Below are 26,658 nucleotides of genomic sequence, written 5' to 3'. Positions count from 1 at the left end.
CAAAGCTGAGAAGAGGAAAATCTGGACCCTACCTCAGCCTACATGTTTTTGGAGTGGTCAATGGCTGCAGTCCATGGGGCAGGCAAGCGTCACCTGGGCAAACCCCACAGCTCTGATTCACTGAGGAAGGTTCTTGCCTTCAAGAAATTTGCAATCTCATTTTCCAAACCATTAGGCCCACTTCTACATTCCCTTCCAGGAAGCCAGATGTGTGTCTGGTATTGGATTTGGATGGTTGACCATGGGGTTTTCTTTCCTTTTTAACAACAATCTCCTCATTTAGACATCTTACATTCTACACATCTCCTAAGTGAGAACCTCAGCTGAAGAAAACGGACCTGAATTACACAGAAAGCTGAACAACAAATAAACTGTGCTGCCCAAAGACGGCTGCAAATCCCTGTTACGAGAATCCTCAGTGTGCAGATCCCTCCCAGATGAACTCCAAACTTTAATTTGATACTGTCCATATGCAGATAAAAGAATGTAAGCTGCTGTCTTTCAATAAGAATTCATGCATCAGAAAAGGTAGTGCCTCCAGTACACATTAGAAGCCAAGCAGGATTTACTTCTGCAAAGAAAATGTATTCCTTACCTAAGTGTCTTTAAGAGGTTCACCTCATCTCAGAACTGACCCCACGCTGCTCCCTGATGGCAGCCCTACCACCACCCATGGGACACCTGGTTGTCTGCACAGATCTCAGCAGTGGCATCTTTTGGGAACACACAGAGAGGGGTTCTGCAGGGCAGAACTGGGGGAATTTGCAGAGCCAGACAGGGGGAGGAAGGGGAGAGCAACTCAGGAGCGCGTGGAGTAACAGAGTTGAAGAGGAAGGCTAGACCTGGAATGTGACAAGACATGAGACTGTTTCCATGGCAAAAGAGAGACACGGAGATGAGGAGATGGAGAGGGAAGGAGCTGTAGCTCAGGACTGTTGAATGAAAGGAGTTTTTACAGAACTTCTGTCACTTGCTGACTTCAGAAGTACTTGGAGCTGCTACAGCTTTCCCAAACATTTATATTTTACTTCTCACACCACTACAATCAATACTAAAAAGATCATATGATGTTTTCCAGATGCTTTTTCTTACCTGTTTTTTGTGTGTTAAAGCTAATCAACATCATGCATTTTCATCAGCAAATCCAACTGAAAAATACAGTTGTGGAGAATGGTCCTTCAAAGATTGACCTTAATGGCAGAAGACACTTAAAAACATGTCTGGAACAAATTCCTTCAGTTCTGACTACATTTCTCACTGATATTTCTACCACCTTTCAGCTTGTTCAGCCTCTGTGCTGCACACTCTTCACAGAGGCAAACTAAACTACCCTTCATGGCAGCTGAAGCTGTTTTTCCCAATGATGGAAACTGAAAAACAGAGACAGGAACCTGCATTTCAGCCACTTCCATTCTTGGAAATTAGATGCTCTCATAACTTCTCCATATCCACATCTCATTACTGCCACACAGAATTTCCATCAAAAATAGGATGAAGTTTGCCTTACTCTTTAAAAACTCCAGGGCTGTAACCCCAAATTTAGCAACAACTGGATTCTTCAATCAGTATGGCTCTATTTCCTTTTCTCTTGTTTGACCAAAGATCTTTTCTATACTGTACAGGATCATAGTACTTTAAGCACCAAAACCAAGGTGGAAATCAGACTGTCTGCTCTGTCACGTTCCAGACTACCACCATGCCCAAGCTGCATGGAAAGACTTCGACTTTCTAAACCACATCTTCCAACCCCAATGAGCTTCACAGAAAAGGCTGTCATAGAAAAGACATAATTTATCTCTGCAATTTTTAGCATTGCTTTTTGCTACTGACAGTCTGTTTGTTTTAGCCTTGCTTATTGCTGCATTACAGTTCCCTAATGTAACACAGGCTCCCCAGGATTTGAGACAGTAGCAACCCAAGAGATTTTTCCTAGAACCTACTAATCCAACAGAAGATTTGAATAGCACTCAGAAATGAGAAGAATGGAAATTTCTTTTGCATCGGTCATGTTATCTCACTCTCTTCCATCACACAGCTCATCTGCTTTGATGGGAGAATTCCCACATCTTCATTATCTTTTTATTTTCCCTTTGCTTAAATAATTTTACCTTGGATACAATGATGTATTTGCTGGCTTTTTGTCTGTCACTGGCTGATACTACCTCTGAAACAATAAAACTGCCTGCTTCTTTTGCATGCTCTCCATGCCTCCCCTATTACTTTCTACATTCATGTCTCTATTATCCACGGGTGGACAATCCAGGTTACAGATCACCTCTCTGCAGGTGCCAGCTGTGGCTGACTCCAGCACTGGCAGTGTGACAGTGGCCCACAAACATGTGCCCACAGGACCAAGGAGATGCCCACCAGAGCTTTTAACATCAAGCACAGCAACAGGGGACCACAGCCTTCTATTCAGACCCAAGCCAGCACATGTGCTATGTCTTAACCTGGGAGGGATTTACTTTGATCATCTGTGATCATTATAATCAGCAACATTTCTGACCTTTCTGTTTCCTCTCGTGGTTTTTTAGAAGGTCCTATACCCTTATTTACACGTGATCTGTATTAGGCTTTTGCTTTCTTCTGTTCCCTCACTTCATCATGCTGTATGCCCGATTATGAAAAGCTGCCCTGTTCCATCTCTGAAAGCATCTCCCAGCCCTCTTCCCAAAGAAAGCACAAGTGTGCCCAATGCAGGTCCTAGCACATTCTGTGTGCTGGATTACTATACTAAACAATAACAAATACATTAAATAGCACAGTAATAAGTATGATGAAAATAATGAGCACAGTTAACTGTTTGGATCCTTGCTTACTTTGTAGTCCTTGCCGAGAGGTTCAGCTGTTAAAGGCTGTCTCGCATTATAACATTGCCAAGATATTAATAGCCAGACAGGGAGATGAATGGCACGCTTACGCCATACAATTAAAACTTTTCCAGTTTATCCTTTCAGTAAAAATTGTGGTTTATAATAAGCATCTTTGTCTATCCTGAAGAGAGCAAGGACTGGAAAGTTACATAGATGGGAACAGAGGTTCATTAAAGATTTAAAATAGAATGTGGTTTGGCATTGTAAAACAAACATGCGTATAAGATGGGTTGCATCAAGAGCCGCCTGAAAGAAGTGCTCAGTATTCCTTCTCTCTTGTGATCCTGGATATACTGGTCATGCTACCCACAAAAAAGGTCAAAAAAGTAACATAAAAAATGTGCATGCTTGTTCCCAGTAATGTGGAGGTCTGCTCTATACCCTCACTCATGATGCACTTCTTGTACATATAGGGTAGATAAATATACATGTGAGAAAAACATGCATTTTATCTCTCATGCATCCTGATATTCATCAACACATACAGATGTTATAGTACTGATTTTTCTCACCTTAGAATGTAGAAACCCCTATTACAGAGCAAACACATATTGACATGTAGAGACCCAGTGAGCATTTAAACATACAAAGAGCATACATGTTATTTGTTTAAGTCTAATTTACAGCACAGCACATTCCAGTTTCTCAAACACATGAGGAAGGCAGAAGGACGGAGACAGATGAAAAGCATTCCTGCAAAGCCAAAGTTTGAGTAAGAGGGTTACCATTACCAGGTAATCTATTTATACTGTTGGACACAGCTTCAACTTAGATAAAAGGCAGACGCTTATCATATGGATTTTAATAAATCAGGATAGTAGTCCCAGAAATCCGCAAAAGCTGGATCTCAAATGGCAAGCAATAGACACAGACTGTGGCTTTATTTACAGAGTTGCTGGGAGCTACTGCTGCCTGCCCAGAGTCAGGCAGTCCGGCCAGCAGCGAGAGCTGCCCTATGTTACCCGTGTTCCTCGCCAGCAAGCACCTACATCCAGGCCAATAATTCTGATGATTAACAAAATCTAGCACTAGAGGGAGGCTGAACACATGTTCTGCTCTCTTTGGCCTTTTCAGCTTCTCCAAACATTAAAAGGCAGGTGATTTAAGCAAGCCTAGCACCCACGGGCAGAACCCAGCCTCCAAACAGGAGATGTTCTTTTTAAGGCAGCACCCCCCCCACTGGTAAAATTCATGCTCCTTCCTCCCCAGCTATTTGTCAACATGTGTGCCCAAAATGAAGAAATAAATCTTAAAAAAATAATAATTAAAAAAAAAAAATTCCTCTGTTCCGGCTGTTTCTTCAGCCGGTGAGTCACAGCCCACAGAGGCAGCGCTGCCGCCGCTCGCGGGGAGCGGAGTCGGGCAGCGAAACACCTGGCAGCCTCCTCCATAACAAGGATGAGGCTCTCGCTTCCCGCATCTATCAACACATTCCCACCTTCTCCCAGGCGCGAGCACAGGTCTCCTCTGAACAGCCTCGCGAAGGAAGGCGCACACGCCTTCAGACGGCGTTTCAGATTTTCTCTTTCCAAAATTCCTTGGCATCAGGAATCTGAGCCCTTCGGCTGATTTTCTGCATATCACACAACAGGATGATGGGATCAGCGAGTTCAGTAGGTCTGAACGTGGGAATAGTTCCCTAACCGTGTAGCTGCAGCCCTGCAGCCCCTCCAAGCATAGGTGGTTATAACACGAACTGGAATATTAAACTATTTTATATTGCACTTCATGCAACTGCTCAAAGTCTGATTATTTCTACATTTTAACCCCCAACCTAAAACCATTTCTTCACATCCCTTTTGATATAGCCCAAATTCTTCCTTTGTTCAGCAGTTAATTTGCAGTTCTTACAGTAGTGAGGCAGTGGGATGTAGCAGATAGAATTGCTCTGGGATGCACGAGATCTTGGTCCTATTTTTAGCCTGCTACTGGTCAGCTTGGTGACCTAGGCAAAGTACTTTCCCTGCTCTACCTTCCTTATCAGGAAGAGACTGGTATTTCTTTTGTAAAGTGTTTTGTGGCCTGTCAATAAAAAACACACTGATAACAGCCAGGGGTTGCTGGGAAAGAGGCAATCTCCTTGCTGAACACAATGCTCTCCATCCCGTGTTGCAGCAGCATCTCAGATCCCACATGAAAATCAGACCCATTAGTGGATGCAGGTAATTAGTAGCAATTTTTAAATGGATGTTTTCCCAAGGTGGCCCTTGGCAAGTTGGCAACTGAAAGTCATATCTGCTCTGTGCCACTCAGGTCCTGCCCCAACATCAAATGTTGTGCTCTGAACCTCTCCTTTAAGGAGAACTGGTCATTTCAATCAAAGCCAGTGAAGACCTGAAGCCCCTGCAGCACCCGTGACCCCCGAGACAGCATTCATGAGGATGGGGCACAGGGTAGGGACTGGCTTCCCACCCCACTGCACACAGTCCTCATCCCTAAGTAACCCTGCCTGGCAAAGAAGAAAGAAATTGCCAGTGCCATGAGTAAGGGTCCTCTCTGTGAGCAAACAGAGCACTCGAGAGGTGGCTCATGCAAGTTTTTCACTTTTTCTTTCCCTGGTCTAGGCAGAATGCCTGTTTGGAAACTAGAAGGCAAAAACATAATAAAAATCTGCCTCCCTCCCTCTCAGATCTATCTATTTCCCTTCGACAAACAGTGATTTCATTTTTCTTCCCGTCCAGAATTTTTTTCTTTCTCTTTTAAACTGAGCCCAGGCCAACGTGGCAAAAGGCTCTTTGCTCATGTCCTTATTTGTCAAACACACCATCGCCGCACCCTCACCACCATTCTGGGAACGAGTCCTTGCCTTCGCCGGCTGACTGCAGCTGAAGGGGAACTTCCCAACACAACTCTCCCCCATCCCAAACGCACACTGTTTAAAATAAATATTTCCTTTTCTTTCTATTTTTTTTTTCAAAAAGAATTCCAGCTAATAAGAAAAGAGTTCAAATTTCTTTCCCCTTTCCTCCCCAGCACTGCTGTGAATCTGAATATGAAGGATCTAGATGGAAAAACAGAAATTACAAGAAAATGCCAGATCTATCACAAAGGTATTTCATGACCCAGCCCTCCTCTGATTTCCATCAGAGCATAAGTGAGATACTAAAGTACCTTTTTGGATCTGATCCTAAGTGGCCAGTTCCACTGCCCAAATAGAGATCCAGAGATAAACAAGGCTATGAAAACTGGGCATTATTATTTTAACTGCTGCTCTTAAGCTACAACTTAAACTGTAATAATCTGTGCAGCTTTTAGCCGTCTGCTAACAGTAACACACGAAATGATAATAAACTAAACACATATTCTGCTGTCCTCATCAACTTAACATTTAGTATAAAAAGCTTTACCCTTATTTCATAAGCTGTCATCAGCACTGTGCCATTCAGAGAGAAACTTCTGAGGTAAAATGGCTGATTTGCTGGAACAGATAAATTTCAAACTCTGGAGTAGATCTGGAGGGCTCTCACCAGGTCCACAGGGGCCAAACTGCCCCAGACAGCAGCTTCAGGCCTGGTCAATGCTCAGGAAGAGGGTCTGCTGCTCCAGCACTTACATTCAGCAATGGGGAAACTGAGGCATGGAAATTAAATGGTCTGGCATTGGAGAGCAAAATCAGCCTGTTGGAGCCCAACACACAACACATGCTCATGAGATCCCTGATTTCAGGCAACCATTTCCTGAGAGCTAAGAAAGGATTCACAGCAGAAGGAACACAGTCACCACTCGTTCTGCTCCTTTAGCACAAGAATGTCTGTCCAGAGTTGTGAAAATTACTGTGTTCACAAAGGCACTGAACAGCTTTCTCCATCACCAGCTGCCCTTTACCTCCTCTCTTGGGCTTCACATCTTGCTTCAGCACAGCTTTAGCTGTTCTTGAAAGATAAGGAGCTGATCTTGCAACACAAAACCCTGCTGGCTCCTGACTTTAGCCCTGACTTTTGTCCGCTCGTGATCTACAGAGGATGGAAGGGAAAAGAAAGGGGAATAGGTGACAAGAGAGCACAGATTAAAGGTTGGGAGCCATGTTTGCTGCATAAGAGTACACCTGGGGTGGTGACAGGCAGGAGTGCTCAGGTACAACTCATAGGCTCACCTTCCTCCTAACAGGATACCATGCAAAGGAATCTTGCTCTAGCCACGCTCCTGCCAAAACCCAACACAGAACGCAGCTCCAGCCTCAGTTTCCCAAAGCCAGAGAGAGAGATGTGACAAATAGCAATTCCATGAGTTCAGCAGGAAGAGCCGTCCTGTCGGGTGGTTCTACCAAGGGGCACGTGCCCGTGACAGCCCCGAGCGGCTCAGACACACTTTTGGACTTTTGGCAGAAGGGAGGCATGTGGAGCTGAAGACACGAGCTCCTCCTTGGGCAACGTGGCAAGAGGGAAGCCTGACCCTGAGGAATCACGTGAGGCATCTCGACCCCTTTCCACTACTCAGGCTCCTGTACAGGCAGCCATGCAGGCAGTGCCCTGCCTTCGCCAGGAGCCTGCTGTTCCACGTCTTCCCAGGGTGCTCTGGAAGCTCCTCGGCTCCCACGGGGTCCACTCTTCTCAGAGAGATAAAAGACAGAACAACACTTGCTGGGGAATTACTTCATTCCCCCAAGGCTGGGAAAAGCCATGCTCTGCACTTGGCGAATGTCCCTGACGGCTGCAGCCTTTCCTGGCAAGGGAGAACACAACCCACAGTAACCCCTTCCTGCTCAAAGGCTGCTTCCAACACCAAACCCACTGCAGGAACAGGCTGAGGCTTTGTGATACCATCTGAACATCTCGCCATGGGCAAGAGATCACAGCAAGCCCACGAGGGAGGGAAATGTTTTCTTTTTACTGAGGCACAAAGTAGATGAATTGACTCAAGAGTTTGTGAGAGGGTCAGGAACTAAGTCAGGTCTCTTGAATCCTGTTTCATGTCTGCCTGCTGGCCTATTCTCAGGTTCAAACCCACCAAGAGACACAGGACAGCCACAATCTTCCAGGGCCATCAAGGGCAGCTACATGGCTGTCGGTATGTGCTTACACAACTCTCACCAGCCTCAAACCTAGACCACGCTCTCTTTGTTCTCACTGTTCCTCACAGAAGGCTCTTCCAGACCTTTGGAGCCTCAGTGCTTTTAAAATTTCTAAACACCAGCATGAAGGTACTCCTGGCAAGCTCAGTCTCTCCTGTTTCTGCACCAACACTCACATAGAGCTGAATTAGGGGCTTAATCCCCAAATGTATTTCAAATTTCCAACCATACCCCTCCTCAGCCTTCCTTTTGCTCAGCTAACAAGCCAAACTCTTCTAGTCCCCCCTGGCAAGATCAGCTCGTTACTCCTTGATCACCTCGACTGCCTGTCCCTGCAGTCTGAATGCATCTCTCCAGAATGTGCCTGAGCAAACACAACAGTAGCTGGCACTCCAGGCAAGCTTGCAATGCCTGCACAAATGTGCTCATACCTTTCAAAGGTATTCACTGTATGTCCACACCCACTTTGGACATGCCATCATCACCTGATGCATCTTAGAAGCTGCATTTTCATCCAGATGGCAAATCTAGAAGATCCAATCCAGCAAAGAGGGGGTGAAAAGGGTCTCAGTGACATCACTGAAGCCCGGGCCAGGGCTTATTTTCTTCACTTAATTTTAGGCACCGAAACAAAGCACTTTTAGGATCAGATTACTGCCCTGAAGTCTCTCCACAGTCCATGGAAGGAGATGGCCATTCCAGAAAACAATTCATTCTGGGAAGGCTTCGCTCCCATCCACCATCACAAGGACACAAAGCAATTAGTCTTCTAATTCAAGCCGGATGAGAAAAATCCTTTAATAGCCCAGCAAGTTTTGAATGGAAACATTCCCTGCTTGAGAAACACAGCTTGCTAAAGTTGACTTGGTTATTCCTGACACATGATTTTTAACCACAGAACTTTGCCACCTCATTTTATTAGCATTCATTCATTTCCACAATTTTTGTGTCAGTTCTGCACGAATGATAAAATTCTTGTCTTCTTACCTGCACATTGTAAGTAACATCATCCAGAGGGGGTGGGGGAGGAAAGGCACCTTGTGATGATGTGATATTCCCGAGGTCATCCACAGGAGGTGGCGGGGGAGGAAGAAAGTCCCCTAGGAGAGAGAATGGGAGAATTTAGGCTCACCAGCATTTCCCCACATCATGACATGGATGATCAATGACGAACCCTGCCCTACTCAAAGCTCTGCCAATTGGTTTCATGACACAGGGCAAAACACATTGTTTAACCATTAAATCTTCAGCTGCACCCTCCACCCCTGCTTCAGGAGATGACTATGACAGCTCATTAACACTGGCAGATTGCTCAGACTCCACAGCAAAAGGTGACATGCTACAAAGCCTGAAGGCACCAACAAGTGGCTCCACAGATCAAAGCTGCATTTCAAATCTGCCATAGGCAACTACAAAATTTGCAACAATGAACATCCCATGTCTAACCTTGCAATGGATATCATCCAATTCACTCCCATTGTGTGCTAAACTATGCCAGCTCTTCTTGATCCCTATAAAGACAGCATCAGGTGCTACCTAAAAGCAGGGATTCCCTGCTGCAGAGGACACACAGAGGGCTGGAGCAGGAACCCAAAATCTAGACCTGCCCATCTCCTGCATCTCTGCTGCTGGCAGGCAGCCATACTTCGCAGCTCCCTCTTCCTATTGGGACTTCATAGCTTCATGTAAAGAACTTCTGGGAAGATCACAGGGTCTTCTCAGTGACAACAGCCACATGACGGGCCAGTTGCAAGCACAGAAGCATGCACCTCTTTTAACTTGGGAGGATTTTTACAAGGGGGCTGAGGAACAAAATTTCTACACTTCCATTTGCTCATCTTAAACTTCTAAAAGTGCCAATGGGATGACAAAGCAGCATACTGGCTGTGAAGCCATCCAGCTTAGAAGAAATGGGAGATGGGAGCAGAGAGAAGTTATCCTTGAGAACTTCATGTGACATGGGAGCACAAAAGAGAAAGAAAACAGGAAAAGAGCACACCACACTACCAGACTCTGAAAGCACCTCCTAAGGGTGCAAAAAGAGCGTTTGCCATTAATACTGGATTTGTCTCCTGGGAAAGCAGCTGCCTGCAATTTGGACCACTTTGGTATGTTTTTATTTCTCCTTATGAAGCTTGATGCTGCAAAGTAGAGCTGTTCGCAGTTGGCTCTCCTATGTGCAGCACCTGGTATGGAAGTTTCAGATTAACAAAAGTGTGATATTTCACATCTATAGGAACTGTTGCTTTTGGAGGATTTTAACCCTTTTGGAAGGAAATATGAGCTCCCTGCTTGACCCTCCCTACCTCCATGCAGCCTCCCAGCTAGAGACCCTGAGCACCACCCCCAAATACCATGGAGCAGGCTCAGGTCAGAGAGGTGCTGAGCCAAACCCCTGTGACCTGTAGTCTGGGCCATCTGTGCCTGGGTTCAAAGCCTTGGACTCAGTCCACCCCAGTCATGGGCACCAGCTGAGCAGCACCACCAGCACAGCACCTCCATGCAATCTGCCATGGGAAACAGATGGGTCTGCAGCCCTGGAAAGTTTTTCTGTTCTATTTCAAATCGCTCTATGAAAGACACAAACTCCCCCTAGGACTTTCAGGGATGTTATTTCCCAGGAAAGTAATTTCTTCCCATTTTCCCCAAAGTGAGCATGAATGGGACTCAAAAAAACCCCCTGTGAATCCCTAGGAAAGTATCATCCTAAATACAGATGCTCAAAGACAGTTTGAAAACAACACACTGAAAACTAATTTAAGACAACCATGTTGCTCCAATACATAAAATCCCATGAAACCTACTGGCTCATGTCTATTATAGAGTTCAGGATTGATTTTTTAAAAAATTATGTCCAATAACATCTGCAGTATCTTTGTCTATGCCCTGTAATTAATCCAATCTTTTATTTCAAATCATGTGAAATACAATAAAGAGTAAAAAGAAAAGTAGAAAGATTTTGAAATTAATATCTAAGTGTTTAGTTCTAAAAAATGCTGGGATGTTTGAGTGCTAAGTAAACTTTTCTCCTTTGCTCTGAAAATGACCCTCCAACCAGCCAACGCGATTTTGCAAACAAATTCAACTCCAGGGGACACATACTTCCCAAGAAATATGCTTCAGATGATGTTTCTCCAGTTAGTCCAGGCTCTGATGCCAAAGACTCATCTCCCTGCACAGCACATTAGTCAGACACTCTTGCTTTATTACAACCCTTCAAAACATCTAAGAAAAATCAAGGTAGAGAATGTGTTGGAGGGGATGAGAGAGGGAAAGGGGCAGGTTTTGTGCATAAACAGAAGGGAAAAATAACAATTGCTATAACAGAAGGGGAAAACAATGACTGTTAAAACAAACACAAACCAAATACCATTTTGCCCCTTCGGAAGATCCATTCCTCCTGGAAGAAAAAACACAGTGGCAAGATTTTTCTGTCCTTGGGAAAAGGATAGAAAAAGAGAAGAGTCCTTTCCTGGAGCTTGGAAGAAAACACTCTTCTTTGCAGTAGGAGACAGCTGGCTTTACTGCATCCCAGACCAGCTCTTCTGACTATGTCCCATGTTAGATAAGCTGCTGGCTCCACTCTCCCCACAAATGGGAAGGTTTTTAGATTGGGAAGCAGAGAGCAGATGCCTGATGAACTGGGGGGACCTTGCAGATGTTTGGCCTTTTCCTGGTCCTCTGCGAACAGATGGGCTTTTCTCCTTCACAGCTTTAGTTATTTATTCTGCCACTGTGCTTTCCTCTTTCCCACACACAGCCACAGGACCCGACGCTGTTCCCACTGCACTCACGGGAGAGTATTCCCTCGGATGCAGAAGGGAAAGCTGTTGCTGTATTATTATTATTGGCATTGCTGGAAGTCTCCCTCCGGCAGAGAGGGAAGTATGCAAAGACTAAAATCTGTGTCCTGAGCAGCGTATGATTCTAGATGACATGTGGAAGAAACAGGTCTTCATTTTAGGGAGTAAAAAAGGAGCTTACACTCCCTTTAAGCAGGGTGTCCCTGAAATGCTCCTTGGGGATCTTTCTCAACCACAAAGCTTCACAAGCCAGACAGATTTCACTTGCTTAGAGCTGGGCAAGGCATGTGAGGAGGTAGGAAAGTCCATGTTCAGAGGGAGCATATCACTGCCACCCACTGCTGACCACCTTCAGCATCAGACAGCTATGTGTCCCTAAGAAGGGACCGTTCCCTGGTCTGCATGGATGCAGCAGCAGCCACAGGGGAATGGGGCTCTGGGTTACCAGTTAACCATGGGCTGGTGGAGGACACATCCCACCCTGAGCAGTCACCCTCTCCTGACTGATTTAATCTGGCTTTGAATAAGGGATAAGATGGGCAAAAGGCTCATTAATATCGATTACTGTTCAGCACCGAGATTGGTATTTTGGTTGACTTTCACCTGGCATTAGCCTGAACACTTGGATGTACTTGGAAGTACTTGGATGTACTTCAAGTTGTAAGAGTGACTGCACTAAGTTCTGTCAAAAGAGAGAGACATCAAGGCACCTCCAGAAAGCAATTTGTACTTCAAGGCAGGTGAAGGGACTTGCCTTCCAATGGCAAGTCTCCCCGTGGAGGCAGCCTGAGGCAGGTATGTTTGGAGGTAGGGAATCACATCCTGCCCCTCCTCACACTGCGACACAGCCTGCCTTCAGCTCTTACAATGAGAAATCTCTACCCATTACCATACATTTAGCAGAGAAAATAAACACTCCTTGTTGCACCAGCTACTTGTTCCTTCTTTGTAACAGCTGTGAAGACCGTGAGTCAACCTACAAAGGGACTGAGCAGCAAGAGACACGAGCCAGCTCGGTTATTTCAGATACAACAGCGCAACATGCCGTGAAACCACAGCTCTGAGCTCTTCTCTCAGCACTCGTGCCTGCTCCTGTGCCAGGGCATCACCCAATGCAACCACCAGAGATGACACTGTCAGCCCTGGTAACATTTCACTCTAAGCAATATAACTCTTGTTATATTGTGCATCCAAGTAATTAGACAGAAATTGAGTCCATCATGGCTATGCTGGGAAACTACAGCAGAGCCATAAGGAGAAGTGATGCCTCCCAGGCCCTAGCCTGGCTTCTGGCTCTGATAGAATCTGTGCTATTGCAGATGCACTTGCAAGGTGTTACCCTTCTCTGACCCAAAATTTCCTCTTACACTTTCCAAGGAGATTTGAGCATTTCATTATTACACTTTTAAGTATACAAATAAAAAATTGTTCAAAGCCTTAACAGACATCTACATCAGCACAAGCTTGTCAGGCTCATAACATTTTTGCCACTGGCTGCCTGATGCCTTCTGAGTCCAAGTACGAGCTGAGAAAAACATCCTGCCTCATGCACTAAGCACCGTTCTCACTTACAGTCTAACCTTTAAATTTTTAAGTGCACTTCAGCTTTTGCTGGATCAGGCTCGTGTCTCAAGTCATCTGCCAGTCAACAAATGAATTGCAGCAGAGTGATTGTCTCTCCCCTTGACTGACACAGTTGTTTAGACATGAAGATTTGCAGCTTTGAAACTTCTAGATATGAAGAAGGTCTCACATGTTCAGTAAGAAGAGACTCTTTGGAGAAAAACACGAAGAAACAAAAAAGCAAAACACCGTATTTTCTCTGAAACAATAAGTTATTGAAACCTATCAACTAACAAAACTGGGTTCACACTGGTCTTCCCAGATCTCTGGCTGACATCTGAGGACTATATGCCCAGTTGTTTCTCATTTTTTGCCTTCCAAGCAAAAATAATCCTTTCTCATTTGTCATCTTGATAATTTCTGCCTCTGAAGCTGGTCCAGAATCAGTTTGAATCACCTGAAAAACACAGCTCAGCCCTGACTCAGAGACCAGACTAAGGATAGTGATGGAGCAAATCCCCCTGATGTATTTCTGTTCTGATCCACACAGACTCCATTTGGCAAAGTACCGAGCAGACACAGGCACTGCCTGGTGAAGTGTTTACCTTCTACTGCAGAAAGCCAAAGCTTGCAATTTGATGATCTACAGTGAAACAATTAATATTTACACCTAAACCCTAATTCATTGAGGGCTAAACCAAAATACGGTTGATTGTGGCTACCATGAACTTGTATTCCATGATAACCATTGCAAAACCTGCAGAATATTACAGTATTACTAAGTGGTCTGGGAAACTTCATACTGCAAAGTGATGTCACAGGATTTTTATAGAAAACTTCAGCTAGATGTGACCTGGTGGCTCTTAGGTGTGAACACACATCTCACTAAGTTTCCCAAAATGAACATTTTCCTGTAACATCTGTACTTAACACAAATAACTAGGCAAGAAAAGCACATTATTAAAATCATGTTTTTTGGTCACAACCACCTTGCAAGAGGTCATTGACACCACGTCAGTACAGGGGAAACTGTGGCATGATGACACACACCAGCTCCTCAATCCACCTAAACACTGGTCTGTGATTCCTAAAATAAAGCACCTCCAACAACCCAATTGTTTAAATTACCACTCTTACCAATCACTAATCCTACCATTTCAACTACTTGTGCTAATCAGCTACTGTATTAATAAGCATGAGGCAGAAAAAAAAAACCAACACTGGCTAATTTCATCCTCTGCATTTAAAAAAGGAATACTGAGTCTGTCAGGTAGTTGCACTGAAAATTTACTTCACCACCTGCTAGCTGAAATATTGCTTTTATGGATTTATATTGTATTAAAAGGTCACTGGCTGTTTAAGTCTTAAACAGTTTTAATCATTCTAAAAGTCTCTTAACAGTAAGAAAAGGAAGCTCAGAACAAACAGCAGCAGGGATTCTAATTAAAAGGGCCAATTCATCTAATTTTATTTGGGGTTAATTATTCAGGATTCACTCTCTGATGTGTAAGGAATAGCAATTAGTAATTTTAGTGATTTGAGGAACATTGGAGGTGTAATCAGTTAAAATGAGTGAGTGTTTACAACACAAGATGTTGAATTAGTTTCTCCCAGCTGGAGAACAGGAACATTAGTCCCCTACAGTTCAGGACTATGAATCGCAGTCCTGTTTAAAATATTCTCTTCAAATAAAAAAAAAAAAAAACCCACACCACACGCCAACAATCATCTGGTAATTTTGTTTACTACATGGAAAGTCAATAGGCAACATGTACCATGCCAGCTTATGCATCCTTACCTCCACCCTCACCCTGCCATCCAACTACTCAAACCCCTGGGATTCACTGGAAACAATTCCCAGCAATTTTCCTATCTGTACAACTCCAGCCAGACTACAACCCTCCTGCCTTTCACCACAGCTGGCTGAGATAATGGAAGAAGCAGCCTGTGAAACTTTGAAATGTTAATTAACTTCAGTGGTTAAATATACAGAGGAAAAATGACCGTGCGATTAACTTAAAACCTCTAGGTACAATTTCTCCTGCAAACACAAATCCAAAATAGCTCTGCTGGAATTGCTCTGGATTTCTTCCAGTGTTACTAGAGCCAGACTAAGGTACTAAAGCTTTCAGGAGTAGCAGATGAGACTGATGGGGACAGAGAAGCTGCGTGGGAGAGTGCCAACGGGGAGATCCAGCACTGGCTGCTCTGACATTTGGGTCTGAGCTGAGGCAGCAGTTCAAAAGCCATTTTTTACCCCCTCTCAAGAGGTAACTGGGTTTTACCACCATAGCCAGGTGCTTCAGTGGGACTGGAGGCTGGACCCTTTGCATTGCCCACAAGTTTGTGACTGTTAAAAGGAGTGGCATTGGCACACCAGGCCAGGTTCACTGCAAATGATGCAGCTTTTACTGAGCAACTTAATTCAGAACAAACAGACGCTGTCGTTAGTGTCCTGTACATAGATCTTTAGCTCCAGCTCTGGTCACCTACGGGGAAATCCCCTCTACCCCGGGGTTTACAACAGAACTCACTGACCTCCCTCTCAAAACACCCCAAAGGCAGTAATTAGCACAACCATAGGAAATAAGGGCTCAGTTCCCCAAATTATGCAAAATCTCAGCTGCTTCACCACAGTGGATGGCCCTCATTGTGAAAACAATGGGGTTTTTTGATGAGACTGCGTTTTCATTCAGCTTGTGGCAGCAGACACCAAGCTGTGCCATCCTTCCCAGCAAACTGGGGCTGATGCTCCTGCCCCAAAGGTCACAGGGAGGGGCAGGCAGGTATAATCCAGCGCTGGCCTGTCCTCCTCCAGCACATCAGCGGAACTTCCTACACATCACACTTGCAATACACATCACTAAGTACAAAGCCATTGATACAAGGCTGCATTTTGATTCTTCAGCTTATTTTTCCATGTGACTTTGGGGCAGAGCACTCCAGCCAATGTGCCACACCAACCTCTCTGCCACAGAGGCAACTTATTTTGTTCACCTCAACAACCCGTTTTCTAAACGTGACGCAAGTAAACCAGCTCTGCTCCCAATCTGAACACGTCACAAGCGGCAGTTCTCTCTGTAACGCTGATGTCTGCTAAGATGAGAGGTCTGCTAGTATCAGAACTCAACTCTATGGAAAATACATCAGTCCTTTACTAAAGCTTAGCGAAGGACTAAAGCTGAGCCAATGCAAGAAACAGCCCACGGCACTGTAAAACTTTAATTAAAATCTGTGCTAAAATAGAAGGAGGAAGAAGAGCCATAAAATTAACAAAAAAGTTTTACGCACCATTCCTTGCCATAGACTTATTTTAGGATGTTGGAGATGTCACCTGACCCCACCGTGCCTCTGCCCACAAGCATGAAAATCTTTCCTTTGCCTTCTCTCCAGTGTTTATTCGTAGAAGTAAGCATAGAGTTCATCTTTCTTGTGCAGCAATTAGTATGATGAGATCCCACTTTCAGCTGCAGCTGCTCAGGTCCAATAATGGGGACAAAAGCATCTCTGAATGATTCTTAAAAAAATTACAGCCTGCTAGGGATGCAGAGATTTCCACACAAACAGGTGGAAATCAGGGCATCTAAGTCAGAAGGGCAAACCCTGTCCTGGAGGAGAAACAGGCTGCATTCCCACACACCATCCTTCTCCTCTGCAGAGTGAAGGGTCCATGAAACAACTCAACAAGGGAAACGCTGCCTCACTCAGAACAAAACTGGAACAGGTTATCTATTTGTTTATTAGATTATGGTGTTGAACTCATTTGTTCACTGCTAAGAGCTTCTGACAAGAGTTGACATATGCATTAATTTACTAAAGAGGGTTGTTGTGAAGGAGTTGAAAAAAATGAGCTAAGCCACTGGATTAGGACCTCATTCTCCTTGGCTGTTGTTGCATGGCACAACGAAAATGAGTCTGTTTTTTTGGTCAGTTTTCTCCCCTGAGGCAGCAGACAGGGAAGATGTGGACCATGTCCTTCAGATACAACCTATCTTATCTCCAGCCAAACCCTCTCTGTGCCTGGTGATGAAATATAAAACATTGCACAGATCACAAATAAACATCTCGCAGAGCTCTTCATTGCCAAGGGGCTTCCTCAAGTTCTGGAAACTTCAGCCAACAGTTTTAGGCAATGTTTCATTTATCTTTGTCTATAACTGGTTTTGTACTGTTTTCCCATTTTGGAGGCAAATTGCAATCTGAGCAGTCAGAGGAAACCCATGTGTTGCAGCCTTGGCTTAAGCCTCACAGTCAGCAGTGGCCTGTGCTGCAGAACATCTGGAAGTGCTGGATCCATTCTCTTTGCCCAGCATGCAAGGAAGAGGGACAACAAAAACCACGGCCATAAGCAGATCATCCTTGGGTGATGGGTTCAACCTTCCTGCAATGTGTTCTCTTCACTAAGTCTTCTGTTCCCTGTTTTGAGAGACTGGAGGAAAAGTGCCAAGTGGGAAATGGATGTGCAGTGCTCAGATGAACCGACCAACCCAATCCCCAAAGACTGGCTTTCAAACTGGGTCATTTAGTTCCTCCCATCCTCTTTGCCACATCTCCCTATGTAACGCTTACAAACATCCAGACTTGGAAAGATTAAAGCAAAATGTGTCTTCATGAGATGTATCTCAGTTCACTGTTAACACTAATACAAACAGCACTAACTTTCTTCCTTCTATTGCATATAATCAGTGCTACTGGGGAGCAGAAAAGTAACCAGATTTTCTTTCTGCTACAAAATAATTGCTTTCTTATTCACCAGTGTAAGCATTGAAGAGTAAATTACATCCTTTATCCCTGGAGACAATTTAAGATAAAATTAAATGTTGGATACACAGAATTCACCTCTATCTTGTTTTTTCAAAATAAATAGCTAATGCTCCATATCCAAATTTTAGGGACATGATTTAGTGGTGGACTTGGCAGTGTTCAGTTAACAGCTGGACTTGACCTTAAAGATCTTATCCAATCTAAATAATTCTGTGATTCTACCTCTATATATAAATTTATATAAATATATATTTATATGGAGTGGTGGTAGTTTGGTTCCTTTTGCAGGTACCTACTAAAAATGTCACATGTGATCTGGCTAGTTCATGGAAGAAAAATGGGATTAAAATAAAAAAAAAATAAAAAAGAGGGGGTTATGTGTATCTTTCCCTGGGTAGATTCCACCTGGAGGTGCTCTACATCCTCTTTACTATACTTCTTGATAACAGAGAACATAGAGGAGAAAAACAAATGATGCAGGCTTTCTCTTCTTTGAAATGAATTTTACCCTAAAACACTGATGCACAAGCTTTCTGTACCAATGACCACTTTCCAACATGCCAAAGCTACTATACACACTTATCTGTGCGGTTATTGCCAAATTTGAGCAGAAATGCTTTAACATTTACACTTTTGCATAATTCAGTAAAGTAACTGGTTAGGAAAGAACATGCTAAACTGACTTTTTAGGTAAGTAACTACACTTATTTTCCCATATTCCACAAAATCCCCTACCAAGAACCAGCCCAATCCTCTCCTTGCTGATCAGAGTCCAGAGCACTGCGGTGAGGAAAACAAGTTCCCATCACAGAGCATTTCCTATCAGGAGTAACTTAAAGTGGGCAAGGAAGAGGTGAATAACTGAGTCACAAAAATGACACCAAGCAGGAGAATTATGTTCTCATTCAGGACACTGATGACAATAGCATTCACTCCCTAAACTGACCCAGGCAGACTGCCTGTCCCCAGAAAAGAAGCAGGGATAAACCCGTGCTGTTCTGGGGGAAACATGGCTCTCATCTTGCACTCTCAGCAGGAACAGCCATGAGATAGTTATCCAAGCACACATTTTACACATTTTAAGCTTCTGACCGTTCCGAGAAAGCAGTTGATCAAACCAGCAGTTGTGCTGTAATTCTGCTCAGCATATGGTGTCTCCCTTCCAGAGAAAAAGTATTAGGGTCTGGCAGAAGCCCAGAGCAACGGAGAGGGTGCCCTCACCATAAAAACAGGGTCAATTATTTGGTGTAGAGAAACCTGTGTGAGATCACTTCCAGATTGAATTAAAACTTTTCTATTTAACCAACAGAAAACAAATTACTGAAATATTTGTGGATATTGTTAAAAGGAAAAATGCGGAAGAAAATTAAAATCCTCTGCTAAGATTGTGGTTTTGTTTGAAAAGCCAGAGATTTTATTCTTAAAATAAAATGTTGTGGAAAAAAATGGTAACAAATTGTAGTAACATATTGCTACAGTTTCTAGGCTGGACTTCTGAAATCTTCATTCTGAGGTTTGGTTTTCCCTCAGAACTGTTACTTGGACAATTTTAGCAAAAGAAAAATTAAATCAGGCTAGGTGGGGAGCCTCTCTTGATTTTCTTTTGTTCTAACTTTTTTTTCCATCTTTTCTGCAGCAAAGTGCAAATCTATCCTCTTCAGATTAATGATTGATCTTCATTCTAAATCCCTACTTCAATATTAATAACCTCTCAGAAAACAATTAAAATGGATATATTGTTTGAGTGTGTGCTCAGGGAGCAAGAGAAGAGGATAAATCTTCTATGATCACAAAAGCCTCTGTCATACTTGGAGGTCTGCTGATGCCTGCAGTGACAGACAACAGTTATCCACTGCAGTATACACATCTCCCCATGCTTTAACAGGCACATGCCTGGAGCAATGAATGGGAAAGGGAGAGTGCTTAGCAGCATAGTGGAAGAGTTGGATGGTCCCTCTCACCACCTAACGAGAATCCCTCCATCAGTGAGGTGGAAACAGTAGGCCTTTTCCTCCATCAGATAGAAATGATGCAGGAAGAACGACTTCCAATTTGACATTACCAGCAAGTGCAAACAGTCAGAGAGACCTCAGGCAGGTTCTTTGCTTGGAAATTATTTTAATGCATAGAAATGCCTGATGTGCTGAGGCTTTATGATGAATCACAAACGTCATTCGGAGCTGCTTACCAGCTCTGAGAATTTTCTAGCCAACGTCTCTACCTTCTTCTTGAATCACAGCAAGGACAGAAGTGTCTCCCCCATGACCTAAGCAGTGCCATGGAGCTAAGGACTGTCATTACTCTCTTGCCTTTTTCCAGTCCCAAGTGAAGCAATGGGAAGGTTGTGGTGCTGCTTCCAATGTGGTGTTTTTACAACCTGAAATGACAAAGCTCTCTGCCCTGGTAAAGGTGCACATGGAGATACTTAAGGCTGCAGAATTTTCTTACAGGATGGTTAGAGGACTGGGAACACTTTTTCTACAAAGACAGGCTGAGAGAGTTAAGGTTGTTCAGCCTGGAGAAGGCTCCAGGGAGACCTTAGAGCCCCTTTCAGTACCTGAAGGGGGCTTACAGGAAGGCTGGGGAGGGACTTCTGGCAAGGGCACATAGTGACAGAACAAGGGAGAATGGCTTTAAACTGAGAGTATGTTTACATTACGTGTTAGGAAAAAATTCTTTACCAGGAGGGTAGTGAGGCCCTGGCACAAATTGCTCAGAGAAGCTGTGGACTCCCCATACGTGGAAGTGTTCAAGGCCTGGCTGGATGGAGCTTTGAGCAACCTGGTCTAGTGGAAGCTGTCCCTGTCCATGGCAAAGGGGGTGGAACTGGATGGTCTTTAAGGTCCCTTCCAACCCAAACCATTTGATGATTCTGTGATATGATTTTATGACCATCTTTGGCAAAGTGAGACAAACTTGAGTCATGGTCCTAGTGTTCTCCTAAAGGAGAAACACCCTTCTTTGGAGAGCATTAACCAGCTTTGCTACATGAAACTGAACAGCAGTAGGTTGTGAAAACTCACACTGCAATTTTGCAATGCATGACTTGCTGCATGCAGTCATCCAAGGTGACTGCTTTATGCAGAAGCAAAGCTCATTCCTAGAGGATTTAAACAATCACAGTCAGATTTCCTTGATGAAAGACACTCTAGTGAATAACAACTTCATTTAAAGAGAAAACATGGCATGTTCAGGTACCAGGGCTGTCAAGAGAACAAGAAGCAATCAAGGACACATCTGAGAATATTCTGAAATTAGCCACTGTTTATTTTGCTACACAAAGAATTTTAAATTTAAAATACAGGCATAACCTAGCTTTAAAATCCAGTAACACATCTAGGCGAAACCCAAATATGTACGTTGAAGATCACTTAAAGAACAAGATTCTCTGCTTTCACAAGACTATGAGATTTACCTCATTGCCTTGTCAAGTCACACTTATCACATTATGTTATGGTGATTAGCATCTTGATTGATTAAAATCTTTAATTCTATTGGATTTAAAAAACTAATTTAAGAGCCACTCAGACAAGAGCCCAAGTCTGGATCTGATCACAAGCAGAGAACAGGACACTGTGATTGCAGCACTGGTATCTGCTCCCCTCATTCTTCAAGACATTGCAGTTAAAATCATCTAGCCAAGATAGGTAAACAAAGGTGTGTGTCAGGTCAGCCAGCAAAACCTTTCAAGGCAATGGTTCCGCAGTCATTATGAGAAAGCAGATAAAACCTACTTTGGCTCTCCCTTACTATATATTTAACATTTGCAAGACAAAAATCAGATGACTGCTTAAAGCTTGGGATGATGCATGCCATCTTCAAGTTATTCTTGAGCTTGAAATGTTTAATGTTTCATGTGGTTTGGAAATGGTTTAAATTCTCTGATGAATTTTTCATGTGCATACACAATTTAGCCTTTATCAAAAAAATCCCCTTCAATTAGGAACTTTGCAAAAAATGAAGAAATTCTTTGGAAGGATTCTCAACACTTTCTTTTCCTGATTTTTTTGTTTACCATTTTTTGGTTTGCTAAGGTCTGCATAAAAGATCCTCACGTGGATATTTCTACTGAAGTTATCTGGACTTCGCCATTTGTGCTACTCAGGGAAAATCAACTCTGCTTTCTTCCCATCTCTCTCTCTCTCTCTCTCTCTCTCTCCATGACTTTACCTTAAGTGAAGCAAACGGGAAGAGAGAAGAGCACTGGGGAGGGGCTGAAAGGTTGCAGACTTCTGGATGGACCCAGCTTTTTACCCTGATCCACCATCAGGAGCTGTAAATCGGTAGCAGCCGTGGAGCAAAGCCGGCAGGAGGGCAGCCTTTGGCAGCAGAGCTGGCAGCAGGCACGTCATTCCCAGTGCAGGAGATGCGGCAAGAAAACAAGCATAATTAGAGCACTGCAATGTGCCAGCTATTCTTGGAGGCAGAACAGCCCCTCAGGAGCTATTGCAGGAGAGCAAAGCGAGGACAGCCCTCAGACCACTCCAACCCACGTCACAGGCATCCCCAGGAACATAAAGCCATCCTCCCATGTCCTGTCCTGCCCCACAGCTCAGGCTAAACATACTGTCTCTCTGCTGCTTTTGTTCTCTGAACACCTTCATTATGCTGAGCATACATCCCCTAAGGTTCCGGGAATATTAACATAAGCCACCCACAAATATTATTTTAAAGAAGTGATTCCCATAGTCCTCCTATTTTTGGAGATGCATCTTAAAAAAGCTTCCCTAATATACTGGAACAGGCCCCATATTGTCTCTTCATGAAAAGAATCCAACTTTACGCTTCTAAATTCACTGGTAAGCAGTTCAGACTTCCTTTTATATTGTAAGATTTCCTTCCCATAAGACGCAAGATATATTGCCTCAAGGGAAAAGCAGCTTTATGAAGAGGAAGCTACGTGTGCCAGAATTGTTCTCTGCCATTATCTGCAACATCCTTTCTCCCTCCCATTGTTTTAATAAAGCTGGTCACCAGAAGTACCTGCAGCAAAAATGCTGAAACCCTCAGCAGAGTATCTACCTGCTAAGAGCCCCAAAGAACATCTCTTCTGCAGTCTTCTCGATGCTCAGAAAACTTGGTTTCTGTGCATACCACGTATGCAGTGCTGATAGAAACGTGACCCTGCTAACAGACTTGCTTTTGGCTGTTCCCACCAGAAAAACATTTGAGGAATGGATGGCTCACCAGTAATCTCCCACCATAAATTCTACCTATATTTTTGTAGAATTTTTTGAATAGAAGGATGAAGAAGAAAGAAAAAAAAAAAAACAAACCAAAAACAGGGAGAGGAAACACATTACGTGGTGACCCATGTTACAGGGAGGAAAAAACAAAAAAATTTTAAAAATCTGCTGTCTGATGTTGCTACATATGATGCAGAGGAACATTCCCCTCGTGCACACACGTGCTTGCATGCAGCACAGACTCAGTTACACTCCAAAGTTCAAGTGCATTCTTAAATGTTATGTCCCACGGGCCTTCACAAAGTATGTATCAAATTAGGCATTTTCTGAAATGCTTTGCTAAGCAAAAGGATCAGTTTACGTTTTTTCCCCCAAAGATTCTGCTGAAATGAGGCTAAATGGTTGCACTGGTAACTCTCAGGAGATCTCCAATTCTTCCCTGAAGCATTCATTTGCTACGATTTCCCTTAGTACATTCAGCTTTGGGGAATCACTATGGGAAACTGGGATCAGGGAATTCTCAATGTTAGAAATGACAGTATTACCCAGGGTAGCTAAAGTAACCACAAATCCCTCTCCACTGATCCAGATTCCACCGGGGCCACTGACATCTCTTCCATTTCCATTAAAAATCTCCTCTAGGGGGTATAATCTCCCCAAATTCAAGCACAGGGAAATCCAGGGTTCCCTCAAATTAGAATCTGCTTGATTTGGGACAAAAGGAATCTGCTGTCAGGAGGACTGGAGTTGCTAAAAATAAGCAAATATTCCCAGTGTTTCTGTACTCCTCTCCCTGAAGTGAAATGATCAAGAGGATTAATTTTAGAGTATGCACAGTTTTTATGTGAAAAAACCCAAGTTGCATCTTAGCTTTTAAGCAAAGACCAGATGGAAAGTCTATCATTAGAAATGCCAAAGGGAGAATACACTCAAAGTTCGCTTCAGGATGGAAAGGTCATTTCTAGTCATCCTTGTTTTAAATGTTCTCAGAAGCACTCAAGCTTTTTGTAATAAGATGGTTTTCTTTCAGTTTATCAACTTGACTTCTTCCAAAATAAAATATAAAAAAAATCTCCAAAACAAAACAAAAATCACCAAACAATACAAGACAGAAACTTTAAAGGCAGGCGCCAGCTCCCTTTTTTTTCCTCTCCAGAGCAAAAGAGTCATTAAATTTTTAATGAATTATTGTTTAGATGACAAGAAATGCCACAAAAATGATCTGCTGATTCCACCCAGGGGTATTTACTTAGAGCTTCACGGGGAGATTTATGAGATGACAGGCAACAGAAAATGTGTCAATGAAGTCTGAGAAGCAATGCTTCGTTTATCAGGTACCAATGTCGATGAAGAACATGTCAACCTGATGAGAAATGGATCAGGCTTCTCCACTGCGTTCAAAGCAACATCCCAAGCCCCCAGTGAAGGCCATATGCAGCTGACCTATATCCACCAGCTCATCTGCATTGTAACTTCCATGCTACTGGTTGTAAGATCTGAGCAGTTCAGTAAGGACCTCCTTCGGGCTAAGGATGCCTTCTTAACATTAGTAGCACACATGTGATGACTAGAAGGTGGTAAAATTGTGATCAGTCATGTCCATTGGAGTCATGAGGGTGACCTGAAGATAACACAAATAATACAGTGCTTCCAGCTTTACTCCACTTGCTAACTTATATGAGAGCTACAACCACGCAGCTTCCACTGAGATTTCACCAGTCCCTTGTCTCTACGTGCCAGCTAACCGTGAAACAAACTCCTTCCCCGTGAAGATAAGCCCACAGCTGAAGTACTGTATGTGAATAAGCCTGCTGGGACACAGCGTCCAGACCCTAACAGGAAAACATTTAATCAAATACAGACAACTCCATTCTCTTGTTTTCCAACAAATATAAAAAAAGCACATAGATATGGCAATATAAAATTGGCATTTTCACAGTAAACACATCTGTGTCCCAGTGCAGATTACTCCCAATAAAAACTGGAGCTACTGGCTAAAGCTAAAAGTGTTTTTTCCTTGCAGGTTGTGCCTTTTCTCAGCTCAACTAGGCCACCCCTGACAAGAAGTATCTGACTCCAGGTCTTCCTCTGACCTAACTGAGCAGTAACTGGGCTGTGCAAGTGTCAGAGGGAAAGGTGCCTTGTGGTACTGCTGAATGAGGGACAACCAGACAAAACCAAGATTCCATTCTCAAAAGCATGCTAAAGTGTTGGGATCAGCAAACAAATGTTTTGTTTCTTGGCCACTTGCAAATGGTGATTACTCCATATGAATTAATTAATAAGCAAGGACAGAATTCTCCAAGCTCTCTTTAGAAACCTTCTCTTAATCCTCCTTTTAATCATTTACCATTTGCAATAGGGAAGGAGTAACAAGGAGGCAAGAAATCTGAGACGATCAAATCTTCCCTAGTCCCCACAAACAGACATTCACTGCCTTCCAGTAGTCTTGACTAATCATTTTAATAAGTAGTGAAAAGATTTCAAAATTAAATGCTTATAGAAATAAGATGCACCTTCCTGCTCCTTCTGTTGCCTCATGAGTTTTCCAGATCCTCTCATAAAGAGCTTTCATGACAGAGCCAAAACTGCTACAAGAGAAAGCTCTGATTTCAGCTCCATGTCAGTCACTGTCCAAACGCCGAGAAACCTCTTTACAGTTCTTGGATAACAGTGAGAAAAAAAAGTGGGAAAAAAAAAAAGCCAAAAAAAGGGTAGCTCGAGTCCTAAGATCAGAACCACACTTGCAGGACAGAAAAAAAAACACCTCTGGACTCAGTATAAACTAAACGTTGGTCAAGTATTAGGAGGAGGAGACAGGGAGCCTCACAATTCCTTTCCTGCAGCCCCACATTTGTGGTGACAACTGCACTTTCCTCTGATTAAATGTGACCTTTAGGCCCTGACATTTAGGTCCTGATTCCCCAACTTGTGTTACCTCCTCCTCCAGTTTCACAGGTGGAATTCACAGCACTGTAACGTTTAAATAGTTGGCAACGTTCATCAAACACGAGCCCATGTCTTATCCAATAGAGTCTTAAAATGGAATATTCCCGCTCCAGAGACCCATGCCATGCTGGATGTTCAACTTACACGAGGCATTGGATGAGCTGTATCTCTTAGGAAAATCAACATACCAAGTGAAAGCTCATCTCTCAAAATAGTCACCCTGCTACTTTATTTCTCTTTTATTTGTTTCCCCACTGCAGTTACAAAACACATTCTCACTGGGGCAAAAGGGATCATTAGCCAGAGCACTTCTGGATGCACAGAGGCAGTGCTAAATGTGCACCAGAAACAGAAATTTTATAATGGTCTTTCCACACAAGAAGGCATAAAAAGGCAAAAGAACCCTCCATTAGCTTGTCTCCATGATATCTCAGGAAAATATCATATACTCAGAATGGAATCATGGTGATTCAGCAATTTCTTGTTTATAAAGTCCAACTGTGACTGTA

General features: G+C 43.4%; 1 protein-coding gene across 6 annotated transcripts in view; it reads right to left on the bottom strand.

Moving 5' to 3' along the window:
* LPP (LIM domain containing preferred translocation partner in lipoma) overlaps window positions 1–26,658 on the bottom strand; it is a 330,413-nt gene that overhangs the window by 175,583 nt on the left and 128,172 nt on the right. For all 6 annotated transcript variants that reach the window (XM_064666206.1, XM_064666205.1, XM_064666203.1 and 3 more), the window contains one exon: window positions 8,872–8,984. In XM_064666206.1, the coding sequence (XP_064522276.1) occupies window positions 8,872–8,984 (113 nt within the window). The remainder of the gene's footprint in view (window positions 1–8,871; window positions 8,985–26,658) is intronic.

This window comes from Pseudopipra pipra, chromosome 10 (genome assembly GCF_036250125.1).
Source record: "Pseudopipra pipra isolate bDixPip1 chromosome 10, bDixPip1.hap1, whole genome shotgun sequence".
Lineage (NCBI taxonomy): Eukaryota > Metazoa > Chordata > Aves > Passeriformes > Pipridae > Pseudopipra > Pseudopipra pipra.
This window is presented reverse-complemented; position numbering and strand designations above follow the sequence as displayed.